This window comes from Chiloscyllium plagiosum, unplaced genomic scaffold (assembly GCF_037043375.1).
Source record: "Chiloscyllium plagiosum isolate Xiang-an unplaced genomic scaffold, Cpla_swu_hap1 HiC_scaffold_7, whole genome shotgun sequence".
NCBI lineage: Eukaryota > Metazoa > Chordata > Chondrichthyes > Orectolobiformes > Hemiscylliidae > Chiloscyllium > Chiloscyllium plagiosum.
In genome coordinates, this window is record NW_028270145.1 from 14,060,309 (window position 1) to 14,077,770 (window position 17,462).

General features: G+C 40.5%; 1 protein-coding gene across 7 annotated transcripts in view; it reads left to right on the forward strand.

Moving 5' to 3' along the window:
• unc80 (unc-80 homolog (C. elegans)) overlaps positions 1-17,462 on the forward strand; it is a 338,459-nt gene that overhangs the window by 307,077 nt on the left and 13,920 nt on the right. For all 7 annotated transcript variants that reach the window (XM_087988742.1, XM_087988738.1, XM_087988739.1 and 4 more), the window contains 4 exons: positions 742-926; positions 2,532-2,697; positions 5,044-5,223; positions 12,731-12,878. In XM_087988742.1, the coding sequence (XP_087844868.1) occupies positions 742-926; positions 2,532-2,697; positions 5,044-5,223; positions 12,731-12,878 (679 nt within the window). The remainder of the gene's footprint in view (positions 1-741; positions 927-2,531; positions 2,698-5,043; positions 5,224-12,730; positions 12,879-17,462) is intronic.

Here is a 17,462-nt window from a genome sequence, read left to right on the forward strand (position 1 = left end):
AGGAGCTGGAGATGGGTGCACTTCCTGCAAGTGTAATCGGCAGGGACGTCGATGGCATCCCTCACCTCATACATGTTGCAGGAGGAACATTGCACTGCCTTCACTGCCATCCCTCTAAAGCTAACTTTTATTTTAAAAAAACTGGGTCTAAAGAATACAACAAGCAAAATTCAGCACTTACCTACTTACCACTACCCGTGTAGTGCCTCGGGTTCCTCTCCTTCGCGCTTTTAAAGGGGGAAAAAACCTACCCAGGTAAGCTTACACTAACTGCTTCCGGGTCTCGGCTGCCCCTCTGGTCATCGTCACTTCCCCCTGGTGCTCCCGCTCTTTCTGTGAAGAGAGAGTGAAAGAGAAAAAAAAACACCGCTGCCCGCTACCGGTAAGCACTTTTAAAACCAAACGGTCTTACCTTCGCTGCTGCTCGCACTGGAAATGACCGACGGCTTCGAAGGGTGAGTATAAATACTCACCGCTTTCCTTCCCGGCTGCCCCTCTGGTCGTCGTCACTTCCCCCTGGTGCTCCCGCTCTTTCTGTGAAGAGAGAGTGAAAGAGAAAAAAAAACACCGCTGCCCGCTACCGGTAAGCACTTTTAAAACCAAACGGTCTTACCTTCGCTGCTGTTTCTGTTTATTTATTTAATTTAGTGTCAAAGTATGTTAGACAAAATTAAATCTGTAATAACCATATTATTTACTTGCTATTTTTCTCTCTACTTGCAATCTTCCTTTGCCTTTTAGCATTAAAGGTGATCCTCGTCTGCTTTGAGCGCCATTTGGGTAGTCAATGGTACAAACTTAGTTTGCAAGTTAAAGAAATGGCACTGCGGAAAGTTGGCGGTCTGGCGATGTGGGATTTCATTGACTTTATCGTGAGAACAAGAATCCCTATCTTCATTCTTCTGCGCCCTTTTATCCAATGTAAGGTAAAGAAAATTCTGGAACATTTAAAAATCCATTTTGCGAAAAAGAAGTCTTAAATTTGCCTCAGCTTGTTAGCTACAGAATCCATTTAATTTGCGGATATTCTGCAAAGTTTTCAATCATTTTGTTATAAACATACACAGAGCAAATAAATTTCAACTTTAGACCTAGTTGTACATTGCTGCAAAATTTGTATCCATTTTGAAAGGTATTTTTTTCCTCTGAGTATCACAAACTTATTTGCATTTTGGTGAGTACAAACCATGCCACAATCCAATGCAGATTGAGCAGTATTTAAAATCATGATCCATTGTTTAAAAGATTTGCTGAAAGAAGTTTCCCCCTATCTTCAGAAATTGCTAGAATTTGAAGAAAACTGGTAAAAATAGGTTTATCATAAAAATGCACTTTTTGCAAAAAGTGTAGATTTTCCACTTCTGAATAACATGATTTTAAATTATTAAAATTTGCATGTAAAGTAAATATGTATAAAACTAATCAATTGTAATGAGAAACATTAGTCTGTTTATTTATCAATAAAAGCAAAAGCCATAATTTAAATTTTCTACGTATATTTTTAAGTTAATTTAAGCTAAAGAGCCAGTTTAATTTGTATAGCTACTTGTAGGTCTGCAAGTAAGTGCAGTTAACAAAACTGCCAACTATGATTAATTCATGGCTGGAAGAGAGACTTAATTTTGTGCATGGGCCTGACTTCCAACCCAATATTCTTAATATGTTGCTGTAGTTCTGGAAGGTTCAGTTTTGCTGAATGCAAAATATGTTTAAAATTTTATGACCTTAGTAGCAGTTGCATTGATTTCAATCAAAATGTACCAAGAAGAATAAAATAAATAGAAACTCCAGTCAAACCAAGGTGACCCTTGACCGGATTATTGTATGGTGATTGTTTCAGACCTGACCTCTTGCTACCTGTTGGCTGGTATTTTGCCCTGTAATTCTGTGATGCCTATGTGTTCCCAATATTGCAGTCATTTGAAGCTGAATCTGCTCAAACAGGATCTGTTCAATCCTTTAGTATTGATATCCTTTGCCTCAGCTCTCTGCTCCTCCTTGGACTGCTTCCGCTATCACATCTTTACATATGATTGAACAAATGTGCTCCCTCAACCACTGCAAGGTTAGAAATGCAGCTAGATAGTTCTAAAATCTTTAGCTATCAGTACCTTTTTACCTGCAAAATCACAAGCTCTCGGTGCAAATGTTGGCTTTGCCAAGAGCTAAATTTCGATGTTTAGTGAGTCAAATAAGTTTGTTTGTGGCCCTTCTTATGAAATCAGCAGCTGAGGAAACTGTAATGCACCCTTCTTTCTAGGCTTTTACATCCAGGATTTTAAATTCAAACTATAGCATTCTTTAGAGATAAAGAGAAATAACTGAAAGCTCAGTGAGCTTGTACAAGTCTGTGGCAAATTGCAGGAACTTTGTCAGAGTTTAAAATCATCTGCTTGCACCTGAATTGAGAATAGCTATTCTTCAACAAGAGCTGCAGAAGGGTTAGAAATGTAACACTTAACTAGGAAAGACTCCTAGAAGTTCCTCATCAAAGATGTTTATATTTTTCTTCCTCTGTGGAATCCTTCCAGCTGTTAAGTCAACCAGCAGAAAATCATGAAGAAATGACTGCAAGACATCACATTGTGGACCAGCTCGAGCGCCGGTTCATTCCGAGACCACTCTGCAAGAGCTCACTAGTTGCTGAGTTTCACAGTGAATTAAAAATCCTGAAGGAGGCCGTGCACAGTGGATCAGGTAATGGTAGTCTAAGCAAGTAAGTTTCTTTCACAGTAGATTACCACACCAAGAAAATGTGTTCTCACAGTGCAATCACAGTGTACATGCATCCTAAATTTGTCACTTAAATCAATCTCTGGTTGGGCTGCCTAAGACTGAGGATATTTAGCAATACTGTGGTAATGTAACCGTGTTGATCTCCTTGAGTTGAATTAATCAGAGAATGCCTTTTCGAAGGATGCATTTTTCCACATGTGTTCACTGGGGCCAATTCTGCGGTAACGTGCTAGCAGAGTAGTTGCAACATGGGCACCGGACAGTCTTGGAATTGGATGAATTGGCCTAGTATTTGTGTTCTAATGTATTGTAATTTAATGATCTGCTAAACTTAGAGTCTTGAAATTTACTTACCTTATCTTCATCAAAGGCTCGTCAGTTTGATGATTACTATTTGTTGCTTAAGATAAAACTGCATTGTAGAGTGCTTCACCAACGTGGTTGAAAGGTAGAAAGCATGGCAGAACGGTCAGCAGACACCAGTGTATCCGTAGACCTTAGCAAACTTACCTGCCAGTGACTGATAATGACTGCCTCAGTTTGCAGAGAACCAGCAAAGAGCCAGTTGCTGAGCTCTGCCATCTGTAACCAGCTTATAACACTTGGACAGCTAGATCAGTGGTTGGTTCTCAACCGTAAAGCCCGTGTCCATCCACCATCATAATATTAATGAATGCGCTGCTTATGTCTGTATCAAGCAATTGATTGATGTGTCAGTCACCATAGCCTGTCACTGTGACTTGCTCTCAGACATAATGTAAGAGCATTGCCTAATGTCACTCTACTACAATAGTTCTCAAAGACCAAAAGCCACTGCTAAATTCAGTATTAACAGTCTAAAGTCCTATCCTGAATTATCATATCTATGTTACAAAGCTTAATGTGATAAGTTGTTGGAAGATGGGTATGCTGTAAAGTCTTTTCAGTTGTAAGTTTCAGTTTGAGAGCATATATTGAGCTGAAGTGTGAGAATGTCTGAATGCAATGAAAGATCTGTAAGGTTGAGTGAAGGCTTAACATAGCTGAGCACTCAATGTGGAACTGATTGGTGGATAACATTTGTGGCATGGAATATAGGGGCATGTATGCGACACTGGTTCTGTGGGGAATCATGCTTTGCTAATTCCATAAAATAAGCCATTGTCTATTGCATCTGTTTCTAGATCATGCAGATATCATGCACAGCATTAAGCTTGGCTGGCATGTCTTTTTGCTCTGTTACCCCCTGGCACACCCCCCCCCCCCCCCCCAATCCCATGCAATCACTTGCCTTTAAGTGCCTACATCCCATTAACTTTTCCCATCAACCTTTCAATTATTCAAAAAATCCAACTTCCAACATTGGTCAATAGGATAGGAATAGAACACACAAACATGCACAGGGTTTCACAATAATTTATTTGGCTTGACTTTAAAAATTTGGACATGTAAAGCACATGATAGGCAGAGAATAGTGTTCTCAGCACTGTAACAAGACTGCAGAATTGACCCCCATATGTCTAGTTTGCATTGATCTGTGTTACTGTAGATGAATTTTCCAATGAAAGTCTAAAAAGGATTAATACCCTTAAAAGTTCACAAATAATAGAAAAATCAATGTATGAATGTTTGATACTCTGTACACAAATATAAAATAACAATAGCATAATTTAAATTTTGAAATAACAGTTGTTAAATGATAAATAATTTCAATGAATACATTTCTGGTTAGACAAGAAGAATGTTCTAAACTTTCAAGCATTAACGTGAAGGCACCGAGGAGTATCACCAATATATCGAGTTTTGCATTTAAGTACACATCCTTTTCCCTCAGCGTGTCATTAAATTTTGTCACCCTATGAACTGTCTCCTCTCTCCATTGAGTAGCACAGTTCAAGTCATTGATTTCTGCACTATTGCTATTAGAATGCTTTCTGATTAGGAAGTAACCAAGATGAGCTGTCACAGCATGTATCTGTTTCTTTTCACGGGACCAAATAAACCTGCCCACATGAAACAAGTATCAACAAAAGCTAATGTTTTGACTAAAATCATTTTTGTGCTACTGGGATTTCTTTTTAGCTAGAAGTCCCCCATCATCCCTCGATGCAAACTGTAGACATTTCCCATTGTCAACTTGCTCATCTATATAGTGAGAATAGAAATGGTCGAGAGTTCTCCCATGAATTTTGCTACTATTTTCTGATCATTTTTTGTTTGTACAATACTCCTGTTACTGCCTTGCAGTTGATGAAAGTACTAAGACTCTAATCAGAATCTTGCATTGTCATATTTGTCTCACATAACTTGTTCATTATATCTTTGCAGCATACCAAGGCAAACCTTCCATCAGCACTGTGGGAACCTCCACATCAGCTTACCGCTTGAGTCTGGCCACCATGTCTCGTTCAAACACGGGGACAGGCACTGTGTGGGAGCAGGACAGCCAACCTTCTCATCAGGCCTCTCAGGACACACTAAGCAGGACTGATGAGGAGGATGGTGAAAGTGAGCATTTGTCATTAACTGCTTCAATTCAATTTGCATGATATTTGCTTTTATTAGATTGAACATGACAGTCTGATCATCATTTGCACTTCTTTCATTTCAACAATCGCGATTCCTTTCGGCTATGAAAAATAGCATGAGATGCTGTTTCTGTATTTAATGCAACATGAGGTCTAAGTTAAATTGTCTTCAAATGGTGCCTGTTAGAAGGTTGAATGCACCTCTGTATTCTGCAATATTTCCAATCAAAAAATTCTTTGCCTGTGTAATTCTTTTCAACAAGTTTCAGACTTTCAACCAAACCTGATTAAAATTTCCGTCTAACCTTGCACATAAGGAGCATGACGACTAACACTAAAAGCTACAAATTTGATTTGGAGCAAGCTTTTCTTTACTTGAATATTCTAGACAAAAAGTTCAGTCAGCAATGAGTACTGTTCAAAAAAAACCTGTTTGCATATAAATCAGAAATCTAAACCAGTGGAAATAAAGAAGAAGAGCCAGTGGGAGACATGAGAAGTTGTTGACCGATAGGATCAAGAAAAACCCTAAAGAATGACTAGACTAAGATTAGGGCTGAAAATGTGTTGCTGGAAAAGCGCAGCAGGTCAGGCAGCATCCAAGGAACAGGAGAATTGACATTTCGGGCATGAGCCCTTCTTCAGAAATGAGGAAAGTGTGTCCAGCAGGCTAAGATAAAAGGTAGGGAGGTGGGACTTGGGGGAGGGGTGCTGGAAATGTGATAGGTGGAAGGAGGTCAAGGTGAGGGTGATATCTAGGAGTGGGGGTGGGGGCGGAGAGGTCGGGAAGAAGATTGCAGGTTAGGAAGGCGGTGCTGAGTTCGAGGGATTTGACTGAGACAAGGTGGGGGGAGGGGAAATGAGGAAACTGGAGAGATCTGAGTTCATTCCTTGTGGTTGGAGGGTTCCTAGGCGGAAGATGAGGCGCTCTTCCTCTAACTGTCGTGTTGCTATGATCTGGCGATGGAGGTGTCCAAGGACCTGCATGTCCTTGGTGGAGTGGGAGGGGGAGTTGAAGTGTTGAGCCATGGGGTGGTTGGGTTGTTGGTCCGGGTGTCCCAGAGGTGTTCTCTGAAACGTTCTGCAAGTAGGCGGCCTGTCTCCCCAATATAGAGGAGGCCACATCGGGTGCAGCAGATGCAATAAATGATGTGTGTGGAGGTGCAGGTGAATTTGTGGTGGATATGGAAGGATCCCATGGGGCCTTGGAGGGAAGTAAGGGGGGAGGTGTGGGCACAAGTTTTGCATTTCTTGCGGTTGCAGGGGCCACTAAGATTAGGGCCAATCAAAGATAGTAGTGGAAAGTTGTGTGTAGAATCTGTGGACATAGGGGAAGCGCTTAATTAATATTTTTCATCAGTATTCACAGTGGAAAAGGGCAATGTTAGTGAGAATACGGAGATACAGGTCAAGATTAGGTGGGATTGAGGCTGACAAAGAGGAGATTTAGCAATTTTGGAAGATCTGAAAATACAAAAGACCCTGGGGCTGGATGGGATTTATCCTCGGATTCTCAGGGAAGCCAGAGAGGAGATTGCAGAGCCTTTGGCTTCGATGTTTGTCATCATTGTCGACACGAATAGTGCCAGAAGACTAGAGGGTAGCAAATGTTGTTCCCCTGTTTCAGAAGGGGAGTCGGGACAACCCTGGTAATTATAGGCCAGTGAGCCTTCCTTCGGTTCTGGGTAAGGTGTTGGAAAAGGTTATAAGAGATAGGATTTATAATCATCTGGAAATGAATAATTTGATAAGGGATAGTCAACACTGTTTTCTGAAGGGTAGGTTGTGCCTCACAATCCATATTGAGTTCTTCGAGAAGGTGACAAAACAGTTGGTTGAAAGTGTATATGGACTTCAGTAAGGCATTTGATAAGGTTCTACACAATAGGCTATTGAACAAAATAAGAAGTTTCGGGATTGAAGGTGATTTAGCGGTTTGGGTCAGAAATTGGCTGGCTGAAAGAAGACGGAGGGTGGTGGTTGATGGGAAATGTTCATCCTGGAGTTGAGTTACCAGTGGTGTGACGCAAGGATCTCTTTTGGGGCCACTGCTGTTTGTCATTTTCATAAGTGATCTGGAGGTGGGCGTCGAAGGATGTGTTAGTAAATTTGCAAATGTCACCTAGGTAGGCAGAGTTGTGGATAGTGCTGAAGGATGTTGTGGGTTACAGAGAGACATAGATAAGATGCAAAGCTGGGCTGAGAAGTGGCAAATGGAGTTTAATACGGGAAAGTGTGAGGTAGTTCACTTCAGAAGAAATAACAGGAATGCGGAGTACTGGGCTAATGGTAAAATTCTTGGTAGTGCAGCTGAACAGAGAGATTTCAGTCTCCAGTGCATAAATCCCTGAAAATTGCCACCCAGGTTGACAGGGTTGTTAAGAAGGTGTGTTGGCATTCATTGGTAGGGAGATTGCGTTTTGGAGCCACGAGTTCATGCTTCAGCTGTACAAGACACTGGTAAGGCCACACCTGGAGTATTGCGTGCAGTTCTGGTCACCGCATTATAGGAAGGATGTGGAAGCTTTGGAAAGGGTTCAGAGGAGATTTACTAAGATGTTGCCTCGTATGGAAGGAAGATCTTACAAGGAAAGGCTGAGGGACTGAGGCTGTTTTTGTTGGAGAGAAGGTTGATAGGTGACTTAATTGAGACGTATAAGATAATCAGAGGATTAGATAGGGTGGACAGTCCTCAGATGGTGAAGGCTAAAACGAAGGGAATTAGCTTTAAATTGAGGGGTAATAGATTTCAGACAGATATCAGGGGTAGTTTCTTTACTCAGCATAGTAGGGGCATGGAACGGCCTGCCTACAACAGTAATAGTTGCCAACATTAAGGCCATTTAAATGGGTACTGGACAAACATATGAATAAAAATGGTGTAGGTTAGATGGGCATCAGATTAATTTCACAGGGCCGATGCAATATCGAGGGCCAAAGGCCGTATACTGCGCTGTAACATTCTATGTTCTATGTGGCCATATAAAGTCTCGAGTCATAATGTGCAGGTTAGTCTGAGGTGTGATGTCTGACATGTCGTGGTAATTGACCTAAAATGTTGCTCATTGCTTGTTGTGAGAATTAGGACTGGATTTTCAGAGAGTTGAGAAGAATCTGCTGGTTTTTAAAAATGGTAAGTGTCTCAGTTTGTGGAAGTCCTGCCCCGATTTTTGACACCCTATTTTTGCCAGTAGAAGAAATGAAATGGTGCATGAATAACATAGGGGGATTCCTGACCTTAACAAGACTATGTTGTACTCAGTGTTGGGTGCTAAAATGCAGTGTGGAAGTCACAAATTTATGGAGACATAAACACTCTTGAAAGGGAGATAAAGTCTGCTAAAATCATGATCTCAAGTTCTTTTTGTCTCTTTTTTAGGTTGTAGAAAAGTTCTGACTGATGTTGTCAGTGATTGTTTAAAAAAAATCCTCTGCTGGCTTGCTTACATTGACAGGCATCTGTTAATGCAATGTTTGGTTTCACAAAAGGCTAGTATTGTGTCGTAAAGTCATAAAGGTCTACAGCACAGACCCATTGAGTTTGTCACAGGGAAAAACAACCTCTAACTATTCTAATCCTGTTTTCCAGCATTTGACCCAGCATGCCTGGGCATTGCAAGTGCACATCTAAATACTACTTGTATGTTATGAGGATTTCTGCATCTACCACACTTACAGGTGGTGAGTCCCAGATTCTCACCACCTTCTGGATGAAAAGGTTTTTCCTCACAGTCCCTCGAAACCTCCAGTCCCTAAACTTAAATCCATGTCCCTGATTATTGATCCCTTTGTCAAGGTAAAAATGATTTTGCCTGTCTATTGCACTAATAATTTTATATATCTTAATCATGTCCCGTCTCAAATGTCCTCTGCTCCATGGAAAACAATCCCAGTCTATCCAATCTCTATTCATACCTAAAACTCTCCAGCCCAGGCAACACCCTGGTAAATCTCCTCTGCACCCTCTCTAGTGCTCTCACATGCCTTCTATAATGTGGATTCCAGAACTGCACACAATACTCTACCTGCGCACTAATGAATGTTTTACACAGTTCTTGCATTGCCTCCTTGATCTTAAATTCTCTGCCTTAGCTCGTAAAGGCATTAATCCCATATGTTTCCTTAAACACTTTATCTATCTGTTCTGCTACTTTGAGGGAGTGATGTACAGTCCTGATGAAGGGCTTATGCCTGAAATGTTGAATTTCTTGGTGAAGGGCTTATGCCCAGAATGTCGATTCTCCTGCTCTTTGGATGCTGCCTGACTTGCTATGCTTGTCCAGCACCACACTCTTTGACTCTGATCTCCAGCATCTACAGTCCTTTCTCTTGGACTGGTGTACATGTACACCAAGGTCCCTCTGATCCTCAGTGGTTCCCAGGGTTTTACTGTTTTTAATGTACTCCCATGCCTTGTCCACCCTGCCCAAATATGTCTCCTCATATTTATCTGAATTGAAATCCATTTGTCGTTTATCAGTCCATCCGACTAGTCTGTCTACATCTACCTGTAATCTACCTGTATCCTGCTCACTGATTACCGCCCCACCAAGTCTTGTATCCTCATGTCATTAAACAGCTTGTCTAAGTCTCAAAACCTACAATTATCTCAGCAGGAGGTTCTGAATTCATAATTGGGCTGAAATGGAAGTTTATATTTTGAGAAATTGATCACCTGAGATTTAAATGGTTTGATTGGGCTTTGTGAATGGGAGCTTTGTCCCCATCAGGTGTATAGTGTGGAAACTTTCTTTAATTGTTAGTTTATTTCATCTCCCCTTGGCTACTGAGGTCTACCCATGGTAGACACTGGATGAATTCACATTCAGTGGTACAGGACAGTACGAGTAGCTGTGTGGGAACATCAACTGGCATGGCAAGGGCATGAATGGGTAAAGGTGTGAGGGGAGAGGAAGAATATCTAGTAATATTGCAACTGGGAAAACGTCCCGGAGAGCCAAGCAGCTTTTCTCCCACTGTGACTTGCTCTCAGAGTAGATTGGCCTGACTCGAGCCTACAGCCTCATACTATTTCTCCTAATGTTCCTCCCTCACACTGAGGACTGAAAACTCTGTGTCACCAAAGGTGGTGGATTTAAACTGAGGGGGGAGTTGCCAAGTCAGGAAATCATCCCACCATGTTTGCCCTTAATATATATAGTCCTTGGTGTAAATCTTGAGCAGACACATAAAATGGGTAGTTTCAATGAGTCAACTGTTCCCATTGTGCTCTGCATCGACTAGAAGGTAAAATCATATTGGTCCTATGGGGCCATAGAGCTGCTCTCTCATTAGAGACAACTAATGGTGGTTTAACCTGAGGGTCACCATCCCTCAGATGACACGAGAGGTTGACAAGGTGGGATCTTCATAATAATAACCTCAACCAGTGTGGGAATTGAGCCTCCAGTGTTGCTGTCACTCTGATGTCCAACCAACTGAGCTAACCTATAACCTTGACTATATTGGAATTGAATGTATGGTGGCCATAACAAGTGACAGGCGGAATGTGACATTTGTTGTGCAACTACACAAGGTGACTTTCTCCCCCAGTAACTGGAAAGTGAATGAACGAGGCAGGGATTTCTGCTTATGATGCTATTTGATGAGGATAAGTTCATCAATGAAATGTTTTGAGAGGTCAGAGGTCAATTTCAGAAGTGATAAATTAGGTGAAGCTCCAGCACTTATTCAGCAGTGTAAAAGGTCAGCCAAAACCTAATCCAATATGTACAGGTGCATTCTTTAATTTACACTAGTTCATTCTGTCTATTATCATTGTGAGTTACAAGTGTATCACAGAGCAAATCGATTCAGGACCTGTCCACTTTTACAAAACACTCATACAAAAAGCATTGGACTCTTATTTTAATGTTTTAATACTTCTGACTCATGGTAAATTGGGGGGGGGGGCACTGTTTACTAAAGAGTGTAATCAGTTTTCCATTTGTTTAGCACCAATACATTTAGAGGCAAGTTCTTTTCTATTCATCCAGTCATGGACCATAGAGTACAACTTGACTTAATACATAGATCTCGGTCATAGCTGATACTGTCTATAAAGAAACACTTGAGGTTATATGTGTGCTATTGTCTGGTTCATGACATCAGGTCATACCAACATATTTTACAGTGAACAAACTACATTGGAACTGTAATCACTGTTGTAATGTGGGAAGCACACCAGCCAATATACACATAGGTTCTATAACAAGATAACCAGATAATTAAGATTTTCTAGTACTATTGGTTTCAGCAATAGATATTGGCCATTATGTCAATACTGCTTTCCAAATCTACCCACTGATTCACTCGACAACGTGGCAAAAAGACATCGAACTTTGTGGCAGGTAAGCTTTCTGCTGGACCATATTGATGTAGTTATATGGGACAGTGCAGTGAGCAGTATTCTGCTTTTCCAGTTTTCTCTCTACTCATTCTCTATTTTAATCTCATCCTACCAAGTAGATAACTAAAGATATAGTTTTTTTGGGGGGTTTTACCCAATGGCTCAAAGATTATGTGACTTTGGGGCCATGGTGAGACTTATTTTTAGCAACTTGGAGTTAGAGAGAGAATATGAAGTATCTATGGTTGATCATTGGTCAGTAATTTCTGCTAGAAGTTTTTCTTTGAACTACATGTGTTTTTCTTTCTTTTGTCAAGGTTATAGTAGGTAATACATGGTGTTTGTGCATGTGGCAATGGTATTTATTTATTGTTCAGTAAAGCAGTGCTACAAGTACCAAATTTGCATTTCAGCTTTCATTCCATTTTGTCTTGAGACAATATTGAGACACAGTGCAAATATTGAAGTAACAGCATCTGCATTCCCATAAGAAGGTTGGTCACAACATTGAATGTCATGTTTGCGTAACTTATTGTAGCTGAATACAGAGTTGCATTAACAAAGGTTTGTGTTAAACAGGAAATGGTGTGTTCTGGGTAATCTGTGTGGGGAGGAGGGACAGAATTTAAGAATGGAGAAAGCTTCTAGTGGGAACTCCTTGTTTGGGTACAACTGAAAAGTTCCTATAGATTCCGAGCTAAAATTGCTTCTGGGGACAGATTTTTTTTCTCTGATCCCCATCTCGAATGAGTGACCTTCATTTTTGATTGGAGGACAAAAAACTCTTTGACTTTTATGATCTGCACTGACCATAACTGAAAAATGAATATTTTGCGCAAAAGAACCCACTTATGACAGTTGTCAACTTATTTTGTCACCAGATTGACACAAGCCAAGTGCACACAAAGGCAATTTAAGCTTTCATACTTTTAAAATGTCAAGAATTGTAAAAACTAGTTTTACAACTTCTATAGCCTCAGCACAGAAATATTGCTTAACCTGCTTTTAATGGGGGTTCCAGCATGTTTCATGCCAGCTTTATTATTTTTTAATGTTGTCATTCATGTGTGGATCACAGCATTGCTATTTGATTAGGAAAAGAAAGCTATCTAAATGGGTTTTCCTTTCTACCCTGCAGATGACACCGTAAGCATGCCTAGCGTTGTTAGTGAACAGGAAGCATATTTGGCTAGCAGTAGTAGAGGGCGTCGTCGATTTTCAAGTCATGTCTTGAGCATATCTGCTCCTCAGCCAGACTCGGGCCTCAGAATTTTGCCCAGTAACAGGTAACGAGGCCAACAATTTCTATGACTTTGATTTAGATGTTATATAAATTACTGTTTCCATTTAAGCATGTTAAATGTGGAGAATAATAGTAGAGTCTGTGAGTGTATGAGGAGAAAGTGAGGACTGCAGATGCTGGAGATCAGAGCTGAAAATGTATTGCTGGAAAAGCGCAGCAGGTCAGGCAGCATCCTGTTCCTCCTGTTCCTTGGATGCTGCCTGACCTGCTGCGCTTTTCCAGCAATACATTTTCAGCTCTGTGAGTGTATGGTCCAGTTTGTTTAAACATAGGCTGAAAAGTTTCAGTTGCATCAATGATCTGACTGGTTCATACAGTGAGGAACATCTTCATTCAATTGCTTCATCGGTTTTCCTCCGAGTTGCTCAAAGCCAGTTTCACTGTTCTTCTTTTAAATGATGTGGAGGAGCTGGTGTTGGACTGGGGCGGACAAAGTTAAAAATCACACAACATCAGGCTGTAGTCCATCAGGTTTATTTAGAAGCACTATCTTTCAGAGCGCTGCTCCTTCAGGTGACTGTGCAGCAGGATCATAAGCTGCAGAATTTATAGCAAAAGATTAGTGTCATGCAGCTGAAGTGATACAGTTTCAGTTGCATGACACTATAATCTTTTGCTATAAATTCTGTGTCTCAGACTTCCATGAATGAATTTAGAATGTACCTCCATATCCAAAAAACCTGCGAGATGTTTAAAATTATCTTCTGTAAGTTCCAGATGTTGGGCCAAAGGTAATTTTTAAAGGAGATATTTAATAAGCAAAGGTATTAGGAGAAATGGGGCAAAGATAGAAGTATGGAATTAGGTTATAAGACAGCTATGATTTCATTGGATACTGGAGCAAAGTCAAGGCTAACTGGTGCACTGTTCCCGTGTTCCTTGTTGGAGAGTGATTGTCATCATTCTAAGGAAGGGTCATTGAATTCAAGACATTAGCTCTGTTTTCCTTCTACAGATGGTGGCAGACATGCCGTGTTTATTCAGCACACTCTGCTTTTGGTTGTAATTATTTCATGGTTTCTTTTACTAATAACAGATACTTTTATACTTGGATTTCTATTCACATTCTTAACTTATTCAACCATGATGTCACCAGCAATGTCAATATTTATAATCCATCCCTAATTGCCTTTTAAATGATTTGAGTAGCTTGCTGGACCATTTCAGACCTCAATTAAGTATCTACCATATTTCTATATTTTAGTAAGGATGGACGAGGACATTATGTGTTTGAATTTTTACAACCAATACTAGTTACGTGGTCATTGTTACAGATATTAGGTTTTTTTTGTTCCCAGATTAATTTATTCATTGAATTTAAATATCTCAGCTTATATTTTTGAATCTTTTGACTAGTAACATAACCATTAAGCTAATTTACCAAGTGGGCATGAGGTAATTCAGATGACTGCCTAGTTTTGTGGCCATGATTGTGATGCTTCCCATTGAATCCATTTTTCCACCAGGATCATTAATAAACACACTACAGTCAATCTAAAGAGATTCCAATGCTTTTATAAACCAGTGGGAATCCTCTAGTATAGAGTAAGTAAATTTTTCAATGAGATCTTCATTGAGTAACTGAAGCAGGGGACCTCTGAAAAGCAGCAAGGATGCATCATTCCAAACTTTGAGAACGAGTGAATACAAAAGCAGAGTAACATTTGCTTGCTGCAAAAATCACTTCTAAAGGTTAAAAATCACACAACACCAGGTTATAGTCCAACAGGTTTATTTGGAAGCACTAGATTTTTGAGCGCTGCTCCTTCATCAGGTGGTTGTGAAAGCTAGTGCTTCCAAATTAACCTATTGGCCTATAACCTGGTGTTGTGTGATTTTTAACTTCATGCACCCCAGTCCAACACCGGCATCTTCAAATCATTCCTAAAGGTCACTTTCTGTTCATCAAGAGTTTGAACTATCGTGAACGTTGACAAGTATGGTGGTGCAAGTTTCTCATGGATGGCTGGATGTTGCTCATGGATGGCTGGATGTTGCTCATGGATGGCTGGATGTTGCTCATGGATGGTTTCTTTGATCAGCAACACTCCCTAGGACCTTACCATTAAGTGTATAAGTCCTGCTAAGATTTGCTTTCCCAAAATGCAGCACCTCGCATTTATCTAAATTAAACTCCATCTGTCACTTCTCAGCCCATTGGCCCATCTGATCAAGATCCCATTGTAATCTGAGGTAACCTTCTTTGCTGTCCAATACACCTCCAATTTTAGTGTCATCTGCAAACTTACTAACTATACCTCTTATGCTCACATCCAAATCATTTATATAAATGATGAAAAGTAGTGGACCGAGCATCGATCCTTGTGGCACTCCACTGGTCACAGGCCTCCAGTCTGAAAAACAACCCTCCATCACCACCCTCTGTCTTCTACCTTTGAGCCAGTTCTGTATCCAAATGGCTAGTTCTTCCTGTATTCTGTGAGATCTAACCTTGCTAACCAGTCTCCCATGGGGAACCTTGTCAAATGCCTTATTGAAGTTCATATAGATCATGTCCACTGCTCTGCCCTCATCAATCCTCTTCATTACTTCGTCAAAAAACTCAATCACGTTTGTGAGGCACGCTTTCCCATGCACAAAGCCATGTTGACTATCCCTAATCAGTCCTTGCCTTTCCAAATACATGTACATCCTGTCTCTCAGGATTCCCTCCAACAACTTGCCCAACACCGACATCAGGCTCACTGGTCTATAGTTCCCTGGCTTGTCCTTACCACCCTTTTTAAACAGTAGCACCACGTTAGCCAATCTCCAGTTTTCCGACACCTGTCCAAATGTCTTTTAAACATTGTAACTGTACTCACATCCACCACTTCCTCAGGACGTTCATTCCACATGTGAACCCTTCTCTGTGTAAAAAAAGTTGCCTCTCTTGTCCTTTTTAAATCTTTCTCCTCTTTCTGTAAAAATATACCTTCTCGAATTGAAATCCCCACCATAGGGAAAAGATGCCTGCCATTCATCTTATCTATACCCCTGATGATTTTAAAAACCTCTACAAGGTCACCCCTCAACCTCCCACACTCCAGGTGAAAAAGTCCCAGCCTATCCAGCCTCTCTCTATAACTCAAACCTTCTATTACTGGCAACATCCTGGTTAGGCAGATTTAGAAATTCTTAATCCATACAACAAAGTAAGCAAACATTTGGATTGTGGAATTTTCTATACCAACTCCCTTAGATTGTAAGAATACCTTGTCATTTTTAAAAAAAAATCATTAAATTCACTTTTATATAGATTTTATTGGAGCATCATGTGCTTTTACTTGGAAAGCAACTAAAGTAGCTTTGAAATTATGACTTTCTTTTTTAATTAATTTAGTCCTGTCTATTGCTCAAGGTAAGTAGTTATCTTTATTTATATTAATGAAGAATCCAAATGGCTGCAAATGTGAATGCAAAGTTTCCCACGTTATCCACAGTTCATTTAACATGGTAATTATGTGCAGAAGAAGGTCATTTAGTCCCTCCAACCTGCTCTCTCCATTTGATAAGATCACATCTGAACTGATTGCAGCTTTCGCTTTCCTATCTAATGCCAATGTCCTTTGGCTTTCTTGTCAAGCAAGAATCTATTTAACTTAGCTAGAAAAATAATCAATGATCCAGCACTGCTCTATGGAAGATAAATAATTTCACAGGCAAATGGCCCTTAGAGGAAAAAAACTCTTCATCCCCATCTGAAATGGGAACCTCCTCATCTTCATTCTACTCTGTCCCATTAAGAAAAACATCCTTTTAGTATCAATCCACTTGAGTCAGAGATATACAGCACGGAAACCGATCCATTGGTCCAACTCATCCACGCTGACCAGTTACCCTAAAGTAATCTAGTCCCATTTGCCAGCACATGGCCTATTACCCTCTAAATCCTTCCTGTTCATATACCCATCCTTTGCCTTTTAAATGCTGTAATTGTACCAGCCTCCACCACTTCCTCTGGAAGCTCATTCCATACACGCACCTCCCTTTGTGTGAAAATGTTGCCCCTTAGGTCCCTTTGAAATCTTTCCCCTCACACCCTAAACCTATACCCTCTATTGCTGACTCCCCCAACCCAGGGAAAAGATCTTGTCTATTCCTATCCATGCCCCTCATGATTTTATAAATCTCAATAAGATCACCCCTCAGCCTCTGACGCTCCAGGGAAAACAGACCCAGCCTGTTCAGCCTCTCCCTATAGCTCAAATCCTCTAACCCTGGCAACATCCTTGTAAATCCTTTCTGAACCCTTTCAAGTTTCACAACACCCGTCTGATAGGAGGGACCAGAATTGCATGCAATATTCCAAAAGTAGCCGAACCAATATCCTGTACAGCTGCAACATGATTTACCCACTCCTTCTGGATCTTGTGTGTCCCACAGTCATGCTCTGTTTAATCAGCAGTGGGTATACCTATTAATGTGGCATCCTATCAAGAATTCACAAAGTCGAAGAAACAAAGCCAACTGTTCAGAATTGAAATGATGTTGACGATGACTTGGGACAAGTTGGGTATTGCATTAGGCCAAGAAATAACATTAGAAATAACACAATTGAGAACTT